The 22,271-nt window shown below is 44.5% G+C and overlaps 6 protein-coding genes across 8 annotated transcripts in view; 3 read left to right on the top strand and 3 right to left on the bottom strand.

The window, feature by feature from the left end:
• The window catches only part of glsb (glutaminase b), a 44,502-nt gene extending 41,612 nt beyond the window's left edge, over positions 1 to 2,890 (bottom strand). Inside the window, exon 1 of the mRNA XM_056436088.1 lies at positions 2,380 to 2,890. Coding sequence (XP_056292063.1) covers positions 2,380 to 2,675 — 296 coding nt within the window. The 5' untranslated portion in view covers positions 2,676 to 2,890. The remainder of the gene's footprint in view (positions 1 to 2,379) is intronic.
• Positions 2,891 to 3,984: 1,094 nt separating this feature from the next.
• fkbp7 (FKBP prolyl isomerase 7) lies at positions 3,985 to 7,454 on the top strand. The gene is made up of 4 exons (XM_056436110.1): positions 3,985 to 4,255; positions 4,496 to 4,647; positions 5,904 to 6,031; positions 6,606 to 7,454. Exons 1-4 carry the CDS (start codon positions 4,038 to 4,040, stop codon positions 6,765 to 6,767), a joined length of 660 nt encoding a protein of 219 aa, XP_056292085.1. The 5' UTR covers positions 3,985 to 4,037; the 3' UTR covers positions 6,768 to 7,454.
• Positions 7,455 to 7,594: 140 nt separating this feature from the next.
• Positions 7,595 to 10,467, bottom strand: osgepl1 (O-sialoglycoprotein endopeptidase-like 1). The gene is made up of 7 exons (XM_056436041.1): positions 10,254 to 10,467; positions 9,772 to 10,159; positions 9,473 to 9,677; positions 8,940 to 9,088; positions 8,236 to 8,366; positions 8,074 to 8,145; positions 7,595 to 7,978 (listed from the first exon to the last, which is right to left on the bottom strand). Exons 1-7 carry the CDS (start codon positions 10,457 to 10,459, stop codon positions 7,894 to 7,896), a joined length of 1,236 nt encoding a protein of 411 aa, XP_056292016.1. The 5' UTR covers positions 10,460 to 10,467; the 3' UTR covers positions 7,595 to 7,893.
• Positions 10,468 to 10,884: 417 nt separating this feature from the next.
• Positions 10,885 to 12,654, top strand: alkbh6 (alkB homolog 6). Its single transcript, XM_056436097.1, has 2 exons — positions 10,885 to 10,972; positions 11,677 to 12,654. Exon 2 carries the CDS (start codon positions 11,682 to 11,684, stop codon positions 12,384 to 12,386), a length of 705 nt encoding a protein of 234 aa, XP_056292072.1. The 5' UTR covers positions 10,885 to 10,972; positions 11,677 to 11,681; the 3' UTR covers positions 12,387 to 12,654.
• adat3 (adenosine deaminase tRNA specific 3) lies at positions 10,922 to 14,981 on the top strand. Of its 3 annotated transcripts, none has more exons than XM_056436053.1 (2): positions 10,922 to 10,972; positions 13,550 to 14,981. In XM_056436053.1, the coding sequence occupies exon 2, from the start codon at positions 13,565 to 13,567 to the stop codon at positions 14,594 to 14,596; it is 1,032 nt and encodes a 343-aa protein (XP_056292028.1). In that variant the 5' UTR covers positions 10,922 to 10,972; positions 13,550 to 13,564; the 3' UTR covers positions 14,597 to 14,981. The 3 variants fall into 3 exon arrangements, 2 of the variants coding, with proteins under 2 accessions (XP_056292028.1, XP_056292040.1); XR_008834289.1 differs by lacking the exon at positions 10,922 to 10,972 and having other exon boundaries at positions 13,465 to 14,829; positions 14,923 to 14,981; XM_056436065.1 differs by lacking the exon at positions 10,922 to 10,972 and having other exon boundaries at positions 13,465 to 14,355; positions 14,923 to 14,981.
• Positions 14,982 to 15,239: 258 nt separating this feature from the next.
• On the bottom strand, positions 15,240 to 22,002 carry ormdl1 (ORMDL sphingolipid biosynthesis regulator 1). Its single transcript, XM_056436120.1, has 4 exons — positions 21,892 to 22,002; positions 20,697 to 20,876; positions 17,523 to 17,674; positions 15,240 to 16,163 (listed from the first exon to the last, which is right to left on the bottom strand). Exons 2-4 carry the CDS (start codon positions 20,868 to 20,870, stop codon positions 16,028 to 16,030), a joined length of 462 nt encoding a protein of 153 aa, XP_056292095.1. The 5' UTR covers positions 20,871 to 20,876; positions 21,892 to 22,002; the 3' UTR covers positions 15,240 to 16,027.
• Between the last annotated feature and the right edge of the window lie 269 nt (positions 22,003 to 22,271).

Here is a 22,271-nt window from a genome sequence, read left to right as displayed (position 1 = left end):
CAATTGGCCAGTGTGGATATCCAGCGTGATATCAGTGAATTGACACTTCACTAAGTGTGTGTTCAAATTTGTCTTTCACTTTTCTATTATGTCCTTGCGTTTCACAGCAGTCATTAGACTGTTTTGTTTATTTGATGTCTTATTCAGCTCAAAGCTAAATCTGCAACTGATCCCAGAAACTGATCTGGGTAGATGGCTGTAAGCCAAGGGCACTTAAGTGTGTGAGGCTCTCGGAAAGGTGATGACAATGAAGCATCGAATTGAAAATTCAGAGGGTCCATGAGAGATAAGGTATATGCAGATATAACTTGTAACCTGACACACTTTTAAGAACTCAGGTGTTTTTCGTGCCAAGTTGCATTTCTTCTGTATTTTTATGGCATGAAGCTCACTCTGAATGTCCTCCGCTCCCCAAATGCTCAGTTTGTTCTCTTTTTGTGATTTGACAAATTCTACTTTGACCAATTCCAACTGGCAGAACTGCAGGCAAACAAATGATAATAAAATGGTATTAATGCTTGAGTAATGTGCAAGTTTAGTTCCTCGCCAGTCCTCAAAGCGTGGGAATAGTGGGATTGCACAATGGGCCGTGTTCCTTTTTTTAGGGGGAGATAATTGGGTTACTACAAAGTGGAAAACTACCAACCCAAGAATAGTTTGAGAAATCCAGCTGACTGCCAGGAATATTAATTGAAATGAAGTCACTTCATCCACAATATAAGTAATATTGAACAAAGGTCAGCTATGAATCTGAATAAAGAGCTTTGTGTTCACAACTTGACAGCTGACTTCAAGATCAGTACAGGGCTTTGTAAGTGTCATATGAGACTACAGCTCACTCTTAAGGGATAAATTGGCTGTTTATTAAAAGTGTTTTATGAGGTACTTATCTTTAGTCAGTGTATTATTTACAGTAAGTGATGGATGGAAAACGGGCAGGATTATCTACATCAGATTAAGCAATGTACCGCTGTGGACGGGAGCAACAACCACAACTTTATATCTACATCAGCTTCAGTGTACACTTTAGTCTGGCTCGATCTTGCCGTTCAGACAGCCCTTCCCAACAGGGAACTGAAACATTAACGAGAACATATTGGAAGTGCAAGCATGTTGGCAAAAAAGTAAAATATAAAAAGTTCTCCATCAGAAAATATTCAAAAGTTAAACTGATACTGATTTTAAATATGTTTGTCCAGAAATACATGGCTTTGCTCCAGGGCTGGTGCTTCAGAGTAATACACGGCTTATGTAAAAGTATTTTTAAATAATCTGATTGCTTTAAAACTATTTCTCTGAATAACATTACAACTTAATGGAAGATATATATACATAAAACACCATGTTTACATTCCCTACAAACTGCTTTGAGAGCATTACTAAGATACAGCACAATTGTGGACATGGGACAGTCTTCTCAACCAAGGCGGCTTGAGTTTCATGTCTGCAGCCTGATATGGAAGTGCTTCTTCAGACATGAGAAGAACACGATGTACAAGTGGTTATGCATTTTTAACTGGGAAAACGTATACAACTATAAACTGTGGACATTTAAACATCACATTTGTGTTCGTATATGTTCTCTATGAAGCAACAGACAAAACATGTTGTGTTCTTGTTTTGACGGGACAGCAAGCAGGTCCTCCGGAGCGGCCCTCAAGCTGTGGCCCGGGTCACTTCCCTAAGGAGAGGGCGTCTACGTCACAGTAGAAACGACCAGAATAAAGTCCACGCGGTCTGACTTCCCAGCCAGGCAGCAATCATCATAATAAACAACCAACAAAGTGAGGGCACAACAACAACAAACTTCCATCTATCGAGATCCATCTTGTATCCCGGCCACGAGTTGGTGTTATCATTCCTGCATGACCTTGTAACGGGGGGGGGGGGGGGGGCACCGCGTGTGTCGTCTCCACGGGTACCAGGTAGCTAACCCGACGTTACAGATAAGCCGGTCAAGGTGGGAAATATATTCCTAATTCACTTTGGGGTGAGTTTGGAAATTGTGTATAGCTTTTTGGCACCACGCCATCGGAGGCTGCACCCAGTATTCAAGTCATACACATGGTTTGCTAGCTGCCGGCTGTGAAGCCATGGCGGTAAAGCTGTATTCTTATACATCACGCGCGTTTTAAGTTGTTTTTAGTTTATAGGCAATACATCTGTGTAGCATGTCGCGGTGTAAGATGTTCAGTAAACTAACTAGCTAGTTGGTTACTGAGCGCTATTTAACGCGGTTTTAACAGAGTCTGTAACCGCTGGCGAACAGCCTAACGTACATCCGCTCGCGACTGAATGCGTCACGACCCGCCGCACACCGCTTCGGGAACCGAAACGTACCGCGGTGTGGGCGCCGGGCAGGGGGCGCTTAACACCTACTTGTCACTGGGCTCTTCGCCGGCGACCCCATCCTTTTTCAGCTGTTCGTCCAGCTCCGCTGCGCCCTCCGTCTTCGTGCAGTACGAGCGGAAAAGAGCGGCGCGGAGCACCGGGCGGTGCGTCGCGGCATAGAGGACCTTCAGTCGAGCGGACGCCGCACTGGCATCAACGGAGGCGGTGCCGAAGCGGCAGTGGCGGGTCGGTATCCAGGTCTTCTGTCTCGAGCCGGACAAGGGACGCTTGAGGGTGGCTTCAAACAACTCCTTCAGCACTGTCGAAGACCTAAAATGTAACATCTCAATCCTGGCAAGCAATTGGGTGGAAAGTCGTGGTTCCAATAAAAACCGGTAGCGACTTAACGGCCGTTGCGTCTGCTACCACGTTCACTGGCTGAGGTGCGATGACTCAGAAACACCGGCGTTCCAAAAATAAATAGTAGCGCACGTTCACGCCCCCTCGCTTCCCATTGGTGGAATCAAAGTTATGCGCGCGTCCGAAGATGATTGATGGTTGCTTTGCCATTGGGGCGCCTCCGTGTCTGTCAAGTCAATACAAGCTCTTCGCATGGCAGGAATACCAGCACCGGGTGCAAGGAATGTAAACCTGTGAAGGAGGGGGCCAACACACAGGCTCACCTTAAACAAGTAAATGAAATAAAAACATGTAATTCTGAAACTGAAAGTCAAATATTATCGATGCTTATCTATCTTTAAAGCTACATTATATATATTTAGACAGTTATACTTTCAGTTCAGTTACCCATGAGAATTTATTCTAAATACAGCGTAATACTTCATTTGATATTCTGAATTATTTGTGTCTTAAGGTGCGTTTTGCAGTACGTGTTTGTTTTTTCAGCTGCAGAGAGATACAGAGCCCTTAAAGACAAGAAAATGGTCATAAAAACTGAATATAGACCCACACTTACTACTTCTGAAGGGAGAAGAAATGGGTGCAGTAGAAACAAATCCTATAGTTTGATCCTGTATGAATTGTGCCATGCATTGCACATGTTTGTCAATTTAAAAGATCAGTTTGTAGATCATAAAAGTCGACAAACAACTTTGACTTTCTGTATGATATAACATGTTACTACACCATAGTTCCACCGCTGTTGCCAGTACAGATTGAACTACTCAAATCTGGCTTCATTTGTTCACGTACTTCTAAATCCCCTGGCATGATGTGTTACTGTACTGTACCGGAAGCTGCTCTCAGTTCTATAATGTGTTATACAGTTGTACTTATACTATGAATATCTGATGACAATGAATCTAAGACTTGTTTTGTTTTAAAGCAGTTATAAGTATGTATAATCTTCGCGTTTTTCACATTTTAGCTTCTGTATACAGCCATTTATAACGGTTTATAATTAAATGAATTACCTCGAAGGTTATCGCTGCTCTTATTTTTGTCTGTCAGGCTGCAAAGCCACAGCAAGCTGCTCCAGTCCAATGAGCGATAGCTAAAGGAGGCTCAGGGTTAGGGCTTGAGCCAATTACAGTGAAGGAGGCGGGATTTACCGAACAAAGAGGGAGAAACCCCTGACAGTCTCGACTCAGGGCTTAAATATCTCTCGCGCAGCAGCAGCTCTCCACGTCCTGCGCCGCGTATAAACGTCACTCCTACAAGTTTGCCACGCATACACCGACGGCGGCATGATGTGGCGGTTGCTGGGCTGCACGCTGAGCCTCTTCGTGGCCTCACAGCTCGGCTCGTGGTGCGTTTTGGCGTCCGCGGCTGAGCCGGACGCCGGGGTCCAGATCGAGGTGTTGTTCAAGCCCCTGGAGTGCACTCAAAAGAGTAAAAGGGGAGATCTGCTGAACGTCCACTACGATGGCTACCTCGCCTCAGATGGTTCTCAGTTCTACTGCAGGTGGGTGGGTTTAAAAAAGTCCACATGCATATGGGCAGAAACTTTATTCATGCATTATTATCAACATTAGTATTATTGTGTGGCTATCACTGCTGCGGGAAGGGGTTCTTTTATGTGTACTCTTATTTGTTATGTAACCTTAAGGAAGTTAGGGTTGGGTGGACACTGGGATTTGTAGAGTTTCAACATGCTCCTTGACTGGAGGTTGTTGTGTGTTTTTTCTTCTGTGTTTTGTCTCAGTCGGTCAGACAAAGACGGGCACCCCCAGTGGTTTGTGCTGGGCGTGGGACAAGTCATCAAGGGCCTCGATAAAGGGATGGAGGACATGTGTCCCGGAGAGAAACGAAAAATAACTGTCCCGTCCGGCCTGGCCTTCGGAGCACAAGGCAAAGGTAAGTAAACGCAATGCACAGTGAAGTGTCGTTGACCACGAGTTACTCCAACCGAGTACATTTTGTAATACGTTAAGTTGGATTGTGTTTTCATCATGCCACTAAAACGATATACAACGCTACACAATAAACAATAGATTTACACAAAAACGACGTTACGTTAAAAGTTAGTCTCTAGTACGGTTCAGACTCTAAGCACACTGGATCCTACACTTCCCAGAATGCAACGTGGTAAGATTTTTTTTTTTAAATGTATACACTCCCTGCCTGGTGAACATCCATGTCTTACAAACTCCACGGTCTCTTTAATGTAAAGACGACCGCGATGGCGTCACTATGACATCACCGGGGTCCCGTCGTTGACTTGAAAAATCTCCTCACATTGTGCAACCGATTGTTCTTTGCTTTTTTATTCGATAAGTATCAAAAAGTTCCACTACCACGCAATTAAAATGTGAAACAAAGATGTGTCGTCGTACTTAAAAGGTGATTCTTGTGTAACAGGAGCTGCCGTCATGCTGTCTTGTGTTCTTTCACAGCACTTTAGTTGGACCGGCATCCATCGCAGTGTTTTCTACTCACCCCCCCCCCCCCCCCTCCATGGCATGCACAGAGGGTTCAAAGGTCTCCACTTCTTCTTCTTCTCGCTCTTTCTTGCATGCACTGGAGCAAAAACTAACAGCTGATAAGTGTTTACAAACATGTACATATGTGCACTGAACGCTGTGGCGCTGCCCAGCCTGGGATTCTGCATGTTGCTGAGTGTGCATGTTCCCCTGCGTGAGTTATCTTTACAGGTACACACATGTAAACCTCTCAAGCTTAAGAGTTAAAGCCCCCTCTGTTGTCCAGCTGCCAGATTTAACTGAGCATGTTGCTCTGCTGACATTAGTTCCCTCTTCTTTCTTTAATGCCACATGCCTGACGGGCCTTTCACGATGTCCTCACGACTCTAGCTCTCGATGTCGTTAGTGCTCATCACGAAGTCTGAATTTGTAGCACTAACCAGATAAACGCATGCAAAGCAACTCCCGTCCTTCCAGAAAAGTCGTCGACTAGCTTCACGAGTCCACCCCCGACACGGCGGGGCAGGGAGGTCTCCAACCTTCTTTCCTCTGTATGTGAAGTGTCCCGAGATCTCACGAGCCACACAGCGATCGCCATATGTTCCGAGATCACGGCGTCGTGCTTGTCCGTGTTGTCTCTCTTTATAATCTCGACGCGCTGTCGTTCCCTCCCCCCGATGGCGTACGTAGACCCCGTGCCGCCCAATGCCACGGTGGTCTTCGAGGTGGAGGTGTACTCCGTTTCCAGGGGGCCGCGCACAATGGAGGCTTTCGGAGAGATGGACCTGGACAGCGACAGAAGTCTCACGAGGGCCGAGGTAATCGGGGCTCGGAGACGGGAAAGGCGATAACTGTGGTTGGATTAACATGCTAGGGGGGGGGGGGGAGGTCTGCGAGGTCTCTTTATTTAAACACCGGTTAGACTCTTCCTCTGCAGTGTGTACATGTAATCAAATGTCACCAGAGAGCCTCCGGCATCAAGACGGACGGGACAGGAACACCACGCTGTTCCCAATCCCACTGAGAAGAACCAAAGGTGGATGAGGAATGTGCTATGAGCCAGTTTTATAGCTTCTCTCACCAGCATAACGGTTTTCAGCTGCGCTCACATAGAAAGGGTGCTTTCCTTAGAAAAAAAAGAACAAATTAGAAATGTCCTTATTTTTCAAAGTGATCCCAAACTTTTGAACGATAGTGTAGATCCAAATGTAAAGAAAGTCATGATGTTATCTGGATTATTGACGGCTCAGACCATTTACAGTCACCAATATGATATGCTGCTTGTCAGGCTCATTATATCATAGCATTGAGGTACGAGTACAATACACGTCTGTTACTGATTCACAAAGTGTGAAATGATGAAATGCTTAAGTTTTATTTATTTTTTTCCAGGTCAAAGCATACTTGAAACTGGAGTATGAGAAATCTGGGAAGCCGCGCGACGACCCGTTCTACGAGAAGATCATGGCGGATATCTTCCGCAAGAGTGACCGCGACACCGACGGAGTGATCAGTGCCAAGGAGTACAACATTTATGACCACGATGAGCTCTAAAAAATCCACACTCCGATGTTTGCACAATGCAGATGTTCTTTAAAAATGTTTTATATGAAAATACTGTAACGGTAAAAATGACTTACCAGTTGTCCACTAGAATGATGATGAACCCATGAAAACAACATACATGGGATCAAGCCACTAACTTTTAATACCAAATATTAATTAAACTATGAAAGCACATATCCAACACATCTGGACACTTTTTTGCAAATACCACTACATTTTGCATGTTGAAATACATATAATTTATATATAATTGATTGATAATTAATATAATATATATATCTATATAATTGATTGATAATTGATAAATATTTATATATATTATATATATAAATGAGATTTTTTTGTCTTGTGTCCTGATGAACATTGCAGCACAAAGAACAAACCACGTTGTGGAATATTTGGCTTTGAAAGCGTATGTCGACTGTCATGAGATTTTGGGAGGATAACCGGAGACGAGAAAGGAGCACGCCATTGTATGCAGAGGACGTCCAATAGGAACAAGCCATTATTTGTGGATGCGTTTCACCAGTTTGATGATTAAATGTTTTAGTTTATCAGACATGTTTACAAGTTGTGTGTACATCTTAATGTGGTCCAAAGTGTGTCATTGTATCCGGTTGGAACAATTGTTTTTAAGTAACAAGAAATAAACCATAGTGCATGTGGAAAAATTAAGTGTCACAAGTCATTCAGATTTTTCTCCATTCTTATGCAATATTTGCTCTTCTATATGATAGTTTGTTGAGGAGCATTTACGTTAACTAACCACTAGAGGGTGCTGCTTCACCAATAACAAACGAGTATATACCTCAATGGGAAGTACAGTGGTTTGACATCATTTAATGGGATTTACGCAATATCATTAAAAGCTGTATATACTCAGCTCTATTTTGTTGTTGTAATGTTCTACAGTTCTCATTTTAAGATAGGAGACCATACAACTCTATTAAAATGTATTTGGTGATCATACAATAAGAGAGACAAACCAGATTTACATACAAAACCAAATATAAGTGCATGCATACAGCAAAATATGTCTATTGTTTCGTATACACATAGTATATACTGTACTACACAGTGAACGTTTCAGAGTGACAAAAAGGCCAACATGGTGTCATCTGGGGATCTTCATCCTGACTGACGGCATCCTGATTGCTGCTGCCTTCACCTCCGCCATCATGTCAACACCCAGCTGTGCCCTGGAAGACAACGTGCACGTGAGCTACTGGGAACATCTGTATCTGAGGTTGCTCTCCACGGGCAAATGAAATATTTGGGTTCAGTGTTGACTTACTTTGTCTCGTAGGAGACGTCCACATCTGGAGGGAGGATCCCTTTCCCTTCTCTCAGGCGTTCAACGCCGTTCCTGGTGGACAAAGGGAAAGATAGGTACGTTGGTCTCGGACGGACGAAACTCCTCCAATCGGATTCACTGAATATCAAGACACACACGCACCATGCAATCATCACGCCGTTGTCAGTGCAGAACTTGGCTGGAGGACAGAGCAGGCTTAGTGCGGTTGCGTCGGTGATAGTGGCCAATGCTTTGCGGATGTACCGATTGCTTGCAACTCCTCCAGACAGCACCTGTCAAAAGAAGAGTTCATGATGAAATCGTTCAATCTATGGCCACAGTATTCTCATATTTAAAGGAAGAGGCTGGTGTTATTCTGTATCTTACTCGTCATCAAGTACTTTCCAACACACCTACCCTGTCTGGAGCTCTCAATCTTTTTTTAGTCAAGGAACCCCGGCAAGATATACGGGGAATATATTTATATATACATAAAATGCATTATATATATAGACATCCATCCATCCATTATCCAAACCCCTTAGCCTTTTTTTTTAGGGTCACAGGGCGCTGGAGCCAACTTCAGCTGACATTGGGGCGATATATATATATATAGAGAGAGAGAGAGAGAGAAAATATTGTATACATATAAAATATTTTAAATATATAGAAATATATGTTATATTTTTATACATATATAATGTTTATATATATAATATATATATATATATGTTATAATGTAAAACAATGAAAAATAAAATAAAAGTGTTATAGTTTTTCTAGATAATAATGTACTGTAGATTTAAAATTGTAAATGTAAATAATTAAACTATATATATAAAACAACCTGAAGTAAGAAAACTCACCAGGGTGGGACTGTTTGATGGCAGCAGGCCGTTGGCTTTACAGAACAAGATGGCGCGATGTGTTCGCTTTGCAAGGTGAGAGGCCACTGTGTGCTGCGTAGAAGCTGCAATGTCATTCACACATGACAACAGTGTCCCCTGTTCTATACCTAAAGACGGAGGGGGGAAAGTGACTCATCTAATATAATCAGATTTGAAGTTCCCCAACAGTTTCTGTCAACTTTTGACAATACTGAGGAGTCAGTAGCAACAACAGCTATGCTATTGAATGAATATTTGTGTGTTTTTCTTTCTTTCTCTGGTGTGCAAATAAAAACATGTTCACAAACTGCTAATGTTACATATAAACCTGTCAAACCCCTATTCATCTTGTCTTAAACTCCCCCATGTACCATTTTTAAAAAGTGTAATTTATGTTTTTGAGTTACACTGGTGCTGGAAAAATCAAAATGTCTTGTGTAGAATAAACGTCTATGAATTTGATCATTATGGGTCATGGTTGTCCAATTTCGGGACCTTGCTTGTCCTCATACCTTCCTCTGCCTCGCTCTTCATTATCGTCTTGTTGATTTGATTCCGTAGCCCGGCGAAAGAAAAGCAGCAGTCGTACGTTTGTCCCATCGGCGTCCTGAAAGGGAACCTCGTCCTGTCGCCATCCTTTGCTAGAAGCTCAATAGCTTGTCCTCCACTTATTGTGGAGCACTGCGGGTGTTTGATGAGGGACAAACGTCTCGCCACCTGTGAATTCAAGGGAAAAAAGGACAGTATTTCATTTGATTGTCAATCACAAATTTGACATCGTGGCCCCGTTCGAGTGTGAAGGCCTCCTCACTTTATCCAGTGTGTCCCCTGGAGCTTCGTCCAGAGCGTGACCCAGGAGCAAGAAGTCATCGACTCCTCGAGTCACGGCGAGAAGCGAGTCACCCCCAGAGACCAGCAGGACCAGGAAGGGGAAGGCGACGGGTCGGAGCATCCTGACGGTCAGGGCGTGGGCTTCCATGTGGTGGATGGGGATGAAGGGTTTGTTGTGTCGCCTCACAAACTTCCGGCTGAACTCGAGGCCGACCCCTAGGCTCAGGCCCAAGCCGGGCTTCACAGTGGTGGCCACGGCCGAGAGGCGGCTCGGGTCCACGCCGCTCCTCTCCAAAGCCTCCTGGACCACGCGCTCTATGTTCTCTCTGTGGAGCTGCTGGGCCACTGTGGGGATGATGCCGCCGGTCCTGTGGCGTTCAGGAGGCAAAAAGGGAGACAAAGACAAAAGTAAAATCTCTAAAGAAAAGATCTCGTTGATCTAAATACAGCTCTGACTCTCACCTCAGGTGAACTTCTTTCTGTGAATGGAGAGACTCCCCCAGGATGGCGCCTGTCTCGTCCAGCACAGCAGCTCCAGTCTCGTCACAGCTCGTCTCAATGCCCAGAACCAGTCTGGAGCAAGGTGCTTTTCCAAGAGACGTAGGGCACCAACATGTGTGCTTAAGCTGTAGCAGCCTTTGCAGACATTTCACTCGTGTAGGGAACATGGTCGTAACTCGTGACCCTTGTGCTGGCCAACTGCGAGGTTAAATAGTCTAATAACTTAAACCTCACCTCATTTTATCATTGAATGTTAATCCCATAACGATAATTTAAAAAACGGAGACGGTATCACATCAGGATAAATTAAAAAACAAAAAAAACACACGAAGTAACCTCTGTCGTCTTTCCGCTATGAAGTCGTGTAGGCTGCGTCACACGTAAATAAGTCCGTGTTCAGCAATCGTATGACCTTAAATGAAGTGCAGACGTCTACACACTCACATGAAAAGGGATAAAACATCACATCGCACCGTCAAACGTATCTACTTTTTTAAAATGGCCAATAATTTGAGAAGCTGTTCAGAAAACAAAGCACGGGTCCAAAGTTGCAGGAGTGATATTTCGGGGGGGACATTTTAGTCAGCTGCACCAGCATGTCAGTTGGGCATGGAGTCGAGTGACTGACTGCGGCTTGCTGACCAAACGGTATTTTCATTGAAGTGTTGATATCGAAGGAGGTAACGTTGATTTTGTGTCACTTAAAATTTAAACTGTGTCCTCTGTTAGGTGTGTGCGTTGTTCGCGGAGCTCGGTTGTGTGTTTCCAACATGGCGCAGGTTTAGAAATGAGTCCTGTCCTTGTATTGGGAATGTGTCTGTGCTGCGTTCAGAGTTCCCAGAAATACGGAACTCCATAAAAAAAATTAAAAAACCCAGACTCAACGACGTCTTTCGTGATTAATAGAAAACTCCTGCTATTTACGAATTCATTTTAAGTAAGCGAAAAACAAAAAACACTATTTGGATGCGAGTATAATCGGGTTTAACAAGAAGGTTCCTAATAACTACAACTTTAAAGGCACCATTACACTCACGCGTACGCGCTTTTACCATTTGTGATTTCTCTGTCGCAGATTGTCTTTTTACCTGCAGAAAAAAGGTGTCAGTGAACTTGTATCACACCTGCGTTGCGTTTGAGGGAGCTAATGTTCCTACGTCCCGTCAACATACACTGTATAGTACTGCTGCGTTTGTTGAGGGACGTCCTGATGCTAGCAAGGGGGCTGTATTTGATTATAAACCTGTTAATTGGATAACCTGTAGCGGAGCTGTACGTATTAATGCATACTTGAGGCGTTTCTGGTAGATTTTCAGTCAGTTTTTCAAACATTGTACTCCTGCTCTTGGGTTGTAACAAACATTTCATGTTGCCTTTCCTAAAGGAGGCATGGAACATCCAGCTTGTATTGTGGAGGAATTGAAGCAGTTTGTCGTAAACGACGCCCCGCCAACAGTGTATTACATCCCAGATTTCATATCGGAGGACGAGGAGTCTTATCTTCAACAGCAGGTGTACAATTCCCCCAGAACTAAATGGACTCAGCTGTCGGGCAGAAGGCTTCAGAACTGGGGAGGGTTGCCACACCCCAGGGGCATGCTGGCAGAAAAGATGCCCGACTGGCTCCGGACGTACTGCGAGAAGATTTCCTCTCTCGGTGCGTTTGGTGGTAAAACCGCCAATCACGTGTTGGTGAATGAGTATAAAGAAGGGGAAGGGATCATGCCTCACGAAGACGGCCCTCTGTACCACCCCACCGTCACCACCGTCAGCCTGGGCTCTCACACCCTCCTGGACTTCTACACGCCGGTCGACATCCGGGAGGGCGCCGCGCCCCAGACGGAGGAGAACCGCTTCGTCTTGTCCCTGCTGGTCAGGCCTCGAAGTCTCCTGATCCTCCAGGAGGAAATGTACCGCCGTCTCCTCCACGGCATCCGGCCCCGCGGCCACGACGAGCTGACGGACGCCGTGGCCAACCTGTCCGCGGCCGGGGCCGCGCCGGGAGAGACGCTGGCCCGAGGCACCAGAGTGTCGCTGACCGTACGCCACGTGCCCAAAGTCATGAAGACGACGCTTGTACTGGGGAGGAAGTGAGGAGACGGTTTGTCATGGTGCCACGCGTTTCTCCTCCAGGCGGCTTTGTGAAGCGATAGTTCAGCCGTAATCACTTCCAAGTGACTTTTTGGTGGTTTTATTCTCAAAACAGATTTTATGGGATCTATGTAGCAAACGTCTCCGGGAGAAGAATGGGTTTCTTTAAAAATTTATGTTTGTAATTGATGAGTGACTGTAATCATTATTGAATTGTTAAAAATGTAATCAGTTTGTGTTTCATTAAATACATAAATTGGCTCTAAAATCATTATTGGTTGTGCCTTTTTTTTAGCCCTATGCATTGTTTACCTGTTTATTTAACAGCTACAAATAGAAGTGGCCCAAACAAGTGGTTGATTTTGTATTTTCACCAGTGTATTGCGTCGGCAGATCCACGAATAGTTTAGACGTGTTTCGAGGTAATCAAGAAACTATTGACGCCATTAATATAATATACACTTTTATTAATCCCCAAGGGGAAATTAGTTCTCTGCATTTAACCCATCCTTAGTTATTAAGGAGCAGTGGGCTGCAGTGATGCAACTGGGGGTTCAGTGCCTTGCTCAAGGACACTTTGACTTGCAACTAATGGGGAGAGCGGGGATCGAACCCACAACCTTGGGGTTGCAGGACGGCCCTCTTACCCCACTGAGCTACAGATGCCCCCATCCTTCAGAGGACACTGATGATTTTACTTTTTCCAACACTAAAATGTTCCGCTCCGGTAAATAATATTGTCCACAGCTTTTAATTAATCGAATATAAGGCTTATTTATAAATACATATACAACAACAAAATCTAATATCTTTCATGGTATTATTTGAAACCCTCAGTAGTGGATATCATTATCGGTTGGGCTCCAACTTGAAATCCTTTTTATTTCAACTAAGCGTCTGAATGACGTTCAAATCTGCACGTTTCAGATGACACGAACAATTTGTTACAGAAATCAAGTCGAACATCCAATTCCTCCTCACTAAAGGAAACGGGCTAACGGATTCATTTCAGGTCCATTTGTATCTTCTAAGTTTCCGCTGGCTGATCTCTGAAGGAACTGGAAGGAAACGAGCTGCAGCTCAAAGGCTCTTTCGGAGCTTAGTTTCTGTTCAGAAAGATGTCCGCCGACTTTGTCTTAACTCTGGTGTGACGTCACGTTTCACAGGAGAACGCCGAAACGATGGAGCCGCGGACGAAACGCCGGAAAGGGCCGTCCTCGTGCGCCGCCGCCGCCGACTCCTGGGTCGCCTATCCGGTCCTGTCGGATCGGCAGTCCCAAGACGTCGAGCTGATCGAGGCGTTCGCGGCGCCCATCGTCGACAAGAGGGAGGCCTCCCGCCTCCTCCGGGAGCTGAGCGGCCTCTACCCGCTGAGCGGCCTCCGGCACGTCAAGAGGGTGCGGGCGGTCCGGGCCGAGGCCGGTCCTCATCCTCTGGAGGTCCTCGTGTGCCTCGTCGGCGACGCGCCGGCCCTCGGGGCGGCGAGCATCGACTCCCTGCTCCCCTCGGACGGCGTCGGACGCGCCGGGTTAGGAGAACCCTTCGTGGTCCAGGTCCCGGCGCGTGCCCCCTTGACCCGACCCCAGTTTGAGCTGGCGAGCAAATACTGGCCCACGTCCTTCCACGAGGACAAGCGTGTGACCGTCGCCCTGCGGGGAGAACTCTTCGGCCCGCTTCAGAAAGCCCGGATGCACGCGTACATGACGGCCGCGCTGACCGCCGCCAAAGCGGCCGGCGAGTCGGGAATGGAGGCCGTGGGGGCGGTGGCGGTGGACCCGGCGACGGAGCGCATCGTCGCGGTGGGACACGACTGCAGAGGGGACCACCCCCTTCACCACGCCGTCATGGTGTGCATCGACCTCGTGGCTCGGAGCCAGGGCGGCGGGAGCTCCGCCTTCGACGGGTACCCCGCGTGCCGGTTCGCTTCGCCGGAGGAGGCGGCGGCGAGCGCCCCGCCGTACATCTGCACCGGGTATGACCTTTACGTGACCCGGGAGCCTTGCGTCATGTGCGCCATGGCGCTGGTGCACTCGCGGATCGGCCGCGTCTTCTACGGGACGCCGTCCGCCGACGGGGCCATGGGCACCAAGTATAAAATCCACTCTCGGAGGGATTTGAACCATCACTTTGAGGTTTACGAGGGCGTGATGGGCGAGCAGTGCGAGGCTCTGAAGGGGCCCGGCAGCCACGGCCAAAGAGAGGCGGACCAGTAACGCTGCACGACCAAACCAACGTTTTACACACATTTCATTTAATTAAAGTTTTAAATCCTTCGATCTCTCTATTGAGAGCGTCTCCTCTCGATGAAACTAATAAGGTTTGCGCCGCAGTGCTGACACTCTTCTAGGTGAGGGTGCTTGACCGTGACCTCTGACCTCCAGGCTCAACAAGTGACTACGACATTAGCTTCATAAATGTTAACTCAGGGGTTAACTGATCGGTCTAGGTGAGGCTGCATTAGTTTTTTTTTGTTCAACGACGGCTCAATAAACTGAATTGTTCGTGACATTCAGACTTTATTCTCTGTTCTTCTTTGCAGATGGTTTGTTTGTGTCCAGCTGTTGCCACCTAGCAGCTGAAATAAAGAACTCAACGTGGTTTTTCTCACATTGACCTGCAGCTTTTACAACTAAAGTGACGACTGGAGGAGCATCTCGCCATCGCAACGGACTCTAAAGATAACTGTGCATCCAGCAACTTGCTGTGTGTGTGTGTGTGGTAATATTAATCTTACACAAACCATGTGTAGGATTCTCTTATAATCAGAGAATCCTCAAATGAATTGACATTTCTTACACTTGTTCCTGATATTCCATAAACATGCTTCTGCACAACGGCAAGAGATGAAACACTTGGGAGGGCACAAATGTTTTAATAAAATTAGGAACAAGAAATATCAAGAGAGCTATGGCCAAAGAGCTGCCTTGATGGTATCTAAAATAGAGCAGCTACATAAATGTACGTTGATCACAGAGACGCCGTCGACCTCCCTCGGTAAACACTCGGACAACGATAATGTGTCTCGTTTCTACACACTGGACTTTCTTCTTTAAACACACAGGACATAATATTCACGAGACGGCCCCGCCCCCGCTTTGAGTCACGAACGAGATAAAGATTCACATACCAAGGAAATCGTGCAAATAAAAAGAGTGTGATTCTGTTCTCCGCTCAGCGCGTAGACGATTGACACCCATCACAAAACGAGAGTGTACCGATAAACGACGAGCCACAAGCCTCCCCCCCCCCCTACCCTCACAACGTAAACGTCTTTGAAAAAAAACAAAAAAATACACGTCGGGACGTCTCTGTGACTCGCGCACACAATCTGTGTTGCTGTGTGACTTGAGGGCAAAGAAGAAAAAGAAGAAAAAAATGAAACAAAAAAAAAAGCCTCATCGATTCCTGGGCCAGCCCAGGTCTGCAGACCAAAAAACAATAAAACATCGTTAAATATTCACATAAGTTAGTAATGCATATGGCATCCTGTCACCTACAAACCTACTCGTTGCTTACTTGAAACATTTCCTCTTAAACCTGATAAACCTATAAACGACGACAGTGACGTTTTACACTAACCGTACTGGACCTAGTACACGTTTCCACCTCCGCCGCTGCGGGCTCACGGCGATCACACGATCCTTTTAATACTTGTTGATGCCGAAGATTCTCACTCCGTGCAGTTGTGGCAGCTTGGGGATGAGAACGCTTAGAAGCGAGGCAGTGTTTATGACAAAGTGTGTCGTGTCATACTTTGTGTAGAAGCTCGCCAGGAAGTATCTGCGGAAGAAAAATGGGTGAATAAAAAAATTAATTTAAAACATGACATTACTTGTGCATAAAGATCTTTAAACATTACATTACTTGTGCATAAAGTTTTTAAACATGACATTACTTGTGCATAAAGTTTTTAAATATGACATTACTTGTGCATAAAGTTTTTAAACATGACATTACTTGTGCATAAAGTTTTTAAACATGACATTACTTGTGCATAAAGTTTTTAAACATGACATTACTTGTGCATAAAGTTTTTAAACATGACATTACTTGTGCATAAAGTTTTTAAACATGACATTACTTGTGCATAAAGTTTTTAAACATGACATTACTTGTCCATAAAGTTTTTAAATATGACATTACTTGTGCAGAAAGTTTTTAAATATGACATTACTTGTGCATAAAGTTTTTAAACATGACATTACTTGTGCATAAAGTTTTTAAACATGACATTACTTGTGCATAAAGTTTTTAAATATGACATTACTTGTGCATAAAGTTTTTAAACATGACATTACTTGTGCATAAAGTTTTTAAATATGACATTACTTGTGCATAAAGTTTTTAAACATGACATTACTTGTGCATAAAGTTTTTAAACATGACATTACTTGTGCATAAAGTTTTTAAATATGACATTACTTGTGCATAAAGTTTTTAAATATGACATTACTTGTCCATAAAGTTTTTAAACATGACATTACTTGTGCATAAAGTTTTTAAATATGACATTACTTGTGCATAAAGTTTTTAAACATGACATTACTTGTGCATAAAGTTTTTAAATATGACATTACTTGTGCATAAAGTTTTTAAACATGACATTACTTGTACATAAAGTTTTTAAATATGACATTACTTGTGCAGAAAGTTTTTAAACATGAGATTACTTGTGCATAAAGTTTTTAAACATGACATTACTTGTGCATAAAGTTTTTAAACATGACATTACTTGTGCATAAAGTTTTAAAACATGACATTACTTGTGCATAAAGTTTTTAAATATGACATTACTTGTGCAGAAAGTTTTTAAACATGACATTACTTGTGCATAAAGTTTTTAAACATGACATTACTTGTGCATAAAGTTTTTAAACATGACATTACTTGTGCATAAAGTTTTTAAATATGACATTACTTGTGCAGAACAATTGCCTGATAAGATAGGTTGCAGCATTTCTGTTGCAGAAAAGTTAACGCTGTAGTCGTGATCAACATCTTTAGCGATGATGATGATGAAATGCTTCTTTAATTATTTTAGCAGTGAGTTGGGGGACGACTACAACATGTTTCCTGTTATCTGCGTCAAAATCAGTGCAAATCAAGACAGAATGGTGCGATATATCTCAATATACGTACAGAATGATTGGGGAGATGGTGAAGAACTTTCTAGAAGAAGTGAACTGCACGCCGTAGTCCAGCTGCTCCCAGTGTGTGAGGAGTCTGGCTTTTCCTTGGTCGGGGGTCTCAAAGGGCGTGCCTTTCACCGCATGCATAAAGACATACATTCCCTGTGGAGACAAAAACACAGCCAGGGTTCTCACACATGGTATGGTATGGTATGGTATGGTATGCGGTTTTATTGTCATTGACTAGAGTACAGGTACAAAAGCAACGAAATTGCAAAGAAAGGGTGGATGAAAGATTACAGCATAACATGAGGGAAGAGAGGCGAGAAAAAAACAACCCCCCGACTATGCCCCTAGAGGGGTACAGTGTGGGAGCAGGAAAAAACACCTTAGCACATAAGCACATACATCTTAAACATGACTTGCAACGAGTAGGAAGGGGGGAGGGGAGGTAAGCCAAAGACTGGGTGATCTAAGCCCAGCCATTGGAGGCAGAAGGTGACCAGCACCGACAAGCAGCCAGCCCGGTCCGTCAGCCATTACAGCGCCAGCCACAGACCCCGTCCTGTCACACTGGGGGGACGAAGCAGACGAAGGCGTGGGATGGGGGTGGGGGTAGTGAATGCAAATCCGTATGTTGAAAGTTCGTGTGTGAGTGGCCTGGTATGTCGTCCTCCCCCAGGCCACAACAGACAGAGTTCTCAGACCGCAAGATGGTCGTTGCCATGGAGATAGCCTTGAAGGGTCCTGGGGAGAAAACAACCACAGGTGTCTGTGGATAGGGGGAAGGGAATGAGAGAGAGTCTCGCTTCAGTGATCTTCGGGGGAGTTGTTGTTCCAGTAACGGCCTTGGCCAAGGCCCGTCCTGGTAGAGGGAGCCGAAAGCAGATAAGATTGGGATTGTTTGGTCTTCCAGTAGCTGCATTAGAATTTGCGCAACTAATATTCCTCCATTTTCCTCCCAAATAGGATTTCAAATCGATCCAATTTCATTTGCAGAGCCGTCAGCTTCTCCACGATGTTATCATTCTGGCGGTTTAATGCCACAGTCTGAGTGCCAACAACTCTGCCCAACGCGTCAATCATGTCGGGCAGCCTTAGGGGGCTTTTTAACAGCTGTCACCGTTTCCTTAATTTTCCGATAAGCCAGGACAGCGCCAAATCCAAACAGCAGAAATCCTGTAATCATAGTTCCGAATAGGTAGATGTCTTCTACGTCCTCCACGGAAAGGGCTGCTAGGCACACGACACGCCACTTCCCCCACGCGTCCATCGTGTAACCAGCAACACACGTCCCGGCAGGACAGGCAGGTTCCCCCGAACCCGAGCTTCTCGTCGAGAAGACGGTGTCAATTTCGTTAAGAGACCAGTTGATCAGGTCCATGGTTTTTAGTTCGAAGAGCGATGCTGAGAGAGTCTCTCAAGTATAAAACAAGACAAGACATGACGATAGGAGCCAAGCAGGGAAGGGAAGGTCATGGGGAGGAGAGGGAAGAAAAATGCGACCGCCTTCGAAGAGAGCCAAAAAAGAGACCAATGGATTTTCAGGACTTTTCTAAGACCTTAAACCAAATTTCCATGAGAAAACATGTGAAATCTCAGTGTATACAAGAGTATAAACCTTAAATGACACAAATGAATGAGACAAAAGTTTGATTAAAAGAATACTTTGGGGGGGGGGGGGATATGTATGTTTTTATGTATGTGTATTTTTATGTATGTATATATATAATTATAATTTTTAAAATGTTTATGTCTGACATTTTTGTATTTGTTTTATGTTAATATGTCTAAACGAATAAAAAAATGACAAAGTGACAAAAAAAAGAAAAGAAAGAATACATATTTATATAAATGTTTATTCTTTTAATCAAACTGTGTAATTTAACATATGAATATAACAAATTTCCAGGACTTTTCCAAAACTTGTGTGATAAGAAAAATGTTCAGACTTTTCCAGGCCTGGAAATAACTTTTTTAATTCCATGACTTTTCCAGGTACGAACCCTACACAGCCGGTAGTGCAGGGCTTGCAGTCTTGATGAAAATAGAGTTTCCTTTACGTTTTTATCCTGCATTCCCCACTGTAACTTACAAAACAATGTCTGTTTTGAATCGTGTGTATGTGGAAATTCTAATGTATTTGTATTTATCTGTCGGGCATTTGTGTTCGTGCGAACGCTCTTAGTCCCGGGATAAAAGGCTAAAAGCTTTTCACTGACACAATCCCGGCACATTCCAAAAAGGGCTAGCCATCTTTGGCCTCGGGCTCGCTGGCCGTGCTCCGGGAGCAGGGTTAGCCCTGAAATTTGACTTAAGTGTGTTGAATGTAAACATTAGTTACGCGCGTACAACGGACATTCAACTCTGGTAGAAATGCAGTGCGGCGTCATCTTATAACCCTGGACTTTGATTAACCCAGGATTGAGTGTGAGTGTGTGTGTGTGTGAGAAGAGACTAATTCATTCTGGGGCCAACTCTCAGACCAGAGCTGAAACATGTGTTGTGGAAAGACAGTTACACTGGCACAGAGACATTTTGTATTCAACGATTCTGGCTGTAAACAAAACTGTTTACTTTGCTATTAAAAAAAAACACACAATACAATAACTCTGGGTTTTTTCATGTGTAAACGGAGACAACACATCTCCGGCTCTCGATAACACAAGAATGCAGCTTTCGATTGTAAAGCCTGCATCAGAGGAGGAAAGAAGTTTATTTTCCACAAACCGAAATACGGCCACGGCATAAATGGGCAGTGCAGTCGCATTGTGTGGGAAACAAAAGGCCACAGTTGACCTTCGCCGTTGCAGTTAATAGCCTTACGTATTGGCTGGGATACACAATCCTTGTCAACTGCTTCGAGCTCGCACTACTTGATGATGTCACACACACATGGACTTTCTTTCTTTCTTTATTTGGAGGCCAGCTGTGTAAACAATGAAAGGCCGGTTTTGTCCACAGACCTGAAGCGGAGTGGGGAAACGTGTCAGGCGGTCACGAGGACAGCCTCCCCGAAAGTAAAGCCCATCTTAACAAGCACACTCCACAAGCGAGGCAGAAAGTAACAGACACCGGGGCTGTTCGGGCATGCAACATTAATTTGATCTTGTGTGACGACGACTGATGTCGTCGTGTTTAGAAAACACCCCCGGAAGAAAAGAAAAAAAGGATGGTAACTTACAAAGTTGTGTATAACATTAGTGAGAGTCCACACCACTGGCACGCTGAAGAAGGGAATGCTCAAGAGCACAATGTGAAGGATCCCAACACCGAGCGCGTAGGTCAGCCAGATGCCTCGACTGTTCATGACCCGGGTGTTTGGGTTCACCTCGCTGTGTGCCACACCCACATTCATTCTGCTCTGTGGACAGAAAATGCATACATTTGAAAGTAGAAAAAGTTGTGATATTAAAAGGTAAACGTTCAGCATTGGGTGTCTTGCTCCTCGGTAGGGTCAACGGTCAAACATTATTTTCCCCTAACATAATTAGTGGACTCGTCCAAGTACTTTAAGAGCTTCAAATGCTAGATAAATGGTTTGACATAATTCAAACTAGAACTGTTATTTAGGCAAGTGCATGATTTATAATTTGAACTTAATATGAAGATACAAATTATTCAATGTAAATGCACACTGTAAGCACGTTGACCTCCCTGACAGTCTAAATTGGACAGTAAGAAAATGAATTAATTCCTTAAAAATAAAACACCTTGTGCAATCTTATTGAACTTTCCCTTCAGACAGACTTTCGGCTGCCAGACAGGATTAAAGAAAACAAACAGTTGCAATTAATAAAGCCAATGATACAGTTCGACCACATTCCCAACGAGGCCGGGTGGATTCAGCACTTGGAATCTGGCTTTCTTTATTGATTAATTGTGTAAATTACAAGATTTAATCTTATTACATTTACAACAGGTCTCCTAACATTTAGCCTGACTGAAAACAACTGTATAAAGTATCTGCGACGACAGGAGTGACAACGAGACCACTGGAAAGAATATTATACATTATTGACATACTATTATGGGATGCTTTGGTGCTACGAACACATTTAGGCTTCGTTGTATTCGCCTGTTACTTTTCAGGGCATCAGCTACAATGCACTGCTTACATAATACGTCAAATCAAGCTGATGAAACTTATCAGTGACCGAATGGGGGTCGATTTATTTATTTATTTTTATGTATACTTCAATTGCGTTTCTTGCTTTGCCGAGGTGTGTGCACCCGAGAGACCATGAGACGTCCCTCGTCACCAGGACATAGCCCGGACCCAAGCTGCTCTAAACCGAGCCGTTCGGCGTCATTACGTCGTGTGGTTAAAAGGCGTCACATTAAAACACCCCCCGCGGCGCTGACCGCTGCCAACTTACGAGTAGTAGCGAGCAGTGGAGGTGGGTGTAGAAACAAACCGCTACGGAGAGAAATGTTTATGTCCTTGTTGCCGTGAGCGGGTCCCGAGCGCAGACGGGCACGTCGTTAGACTGGCCTGAGCGGAAGTAGTCGTGGTTCCGAAGGAAGTCGGAGCGAATGTGCCCTGACGCACAACTTCTCAGGCTGCAACTCGACGCCGACAAGTTGCACGAACCGAGTGGTTGTGTTGACGTTTAGATTAAATGTGCCAGAAAGTATGGGGTTGGTTAGAGGCATGACAATAGTGTTAACAACAAAAAGATAGGTTTCTAATTAGCCGGAGCGAAAGTTGTACCTTTTAGTCTAAACGCAGGGTGAAATTACACAAGAAACCCGGTCC

This window comes from Pseudoliparis swirei, chromosome 2 (assembly GCF_029220125.1).
Source record: "Pseudoliparis swirei isolate HS2019 ecotype Mariana Trench chromosome 2, NWPU_hadal_v1, whole genome shotgun sequence".
NCBI lineage: Eukaryota > Metazoa > Chordata > Actinopteri > Perciformes > Liparidae > Pseudoliparis > Pseudoliparis swirei.
Note: the sequence above shows the minus strand (reverse complement) of the source record. Positions and strands in the feature narration are given on the sequence as shown.

Excerpts from the sequence above, each read along its gene's own strand:
- fkbp7 (XM_056436110.1), top strand. The coding sequence starts at position 4,038 with ATGATGTGGCGGTTGCTGGGCTGCACGCTGAGCCTCTTCGTGGCCTCA. Across the intron at positions 4,256-4,495 it reads GGTTCTCAGTTCTACTGCAG|TCGGTCAGACAAAGACGGGC; the intron begins GTGGGTGGGTTT and ends GTTTTGTCTCAG. Across the intron at positions 6,032-6,605 it reads GAAGTCTCACGAGGGCCGAG|GTCAAAGCATACTTGAAACT; the intron begins GTAATCGGGGCT and ends ATTTTTTTCCAG.
- osgepl1 (XM_056436041.1), bottom strand. The coding sequence starts at position 10,459 with ATGTTCCCTACACGAGTGAAATGTCTGCAAAGGCTGCTACAGCTTAAG. Across the intron at positions 9,678-9,771 it reads CAGGGGACACACTGGATAAA|GTGGCGAGACGTTTGTCCCT; the intron begins GTGAGGAGGCCT and ends TTGAATTCACAG. Across the intron at positions 7,979-8,073 it reads GACGTCTCCTACGAGACAAA|GGCACAGCTGGGTGTTGACA; the intron begins GTAAGTCAACAC and ends GTTGTCTTCCAG.
- alkbh6 (XM_056436097.1), top strand. The coding sequence starts at position 11,682 with ATGGAACATCCAGCTTGTATTGTGGAGGAATTGAAGCAGTTTGTCGTA.
- adat3 (XM_056436053.1), top strand. The coding sequence starts at position 13,565 with ATGGAGCCGCGGACGAAACGCCGGAAAGGGCCGTCCTCGTGCGCCGCC.
- ormdl1 (XM_056436120.1), bottom strand. The coding sequence starts at position 20,870 with ATGAATGTGGGTGTGGCACACAGCGAGGTGAACCCAAACACCCGGGTC. Across the intron at positions 17,675-20,696 it reads CTAATGTTATACACAACTTT|GGAATGTATGTCTTTATGCA; the intron begins GTAAGTTACCAT and ends TTGTCTCCACAG. Across the intron at positions 16,164-17,522 it reads ACCATCTCCCCAATCATTCT|ATACTTCCTGGCGAGCTTCT; the intron begins GTACGTATATTG and ends TTTCTTCCGCAG.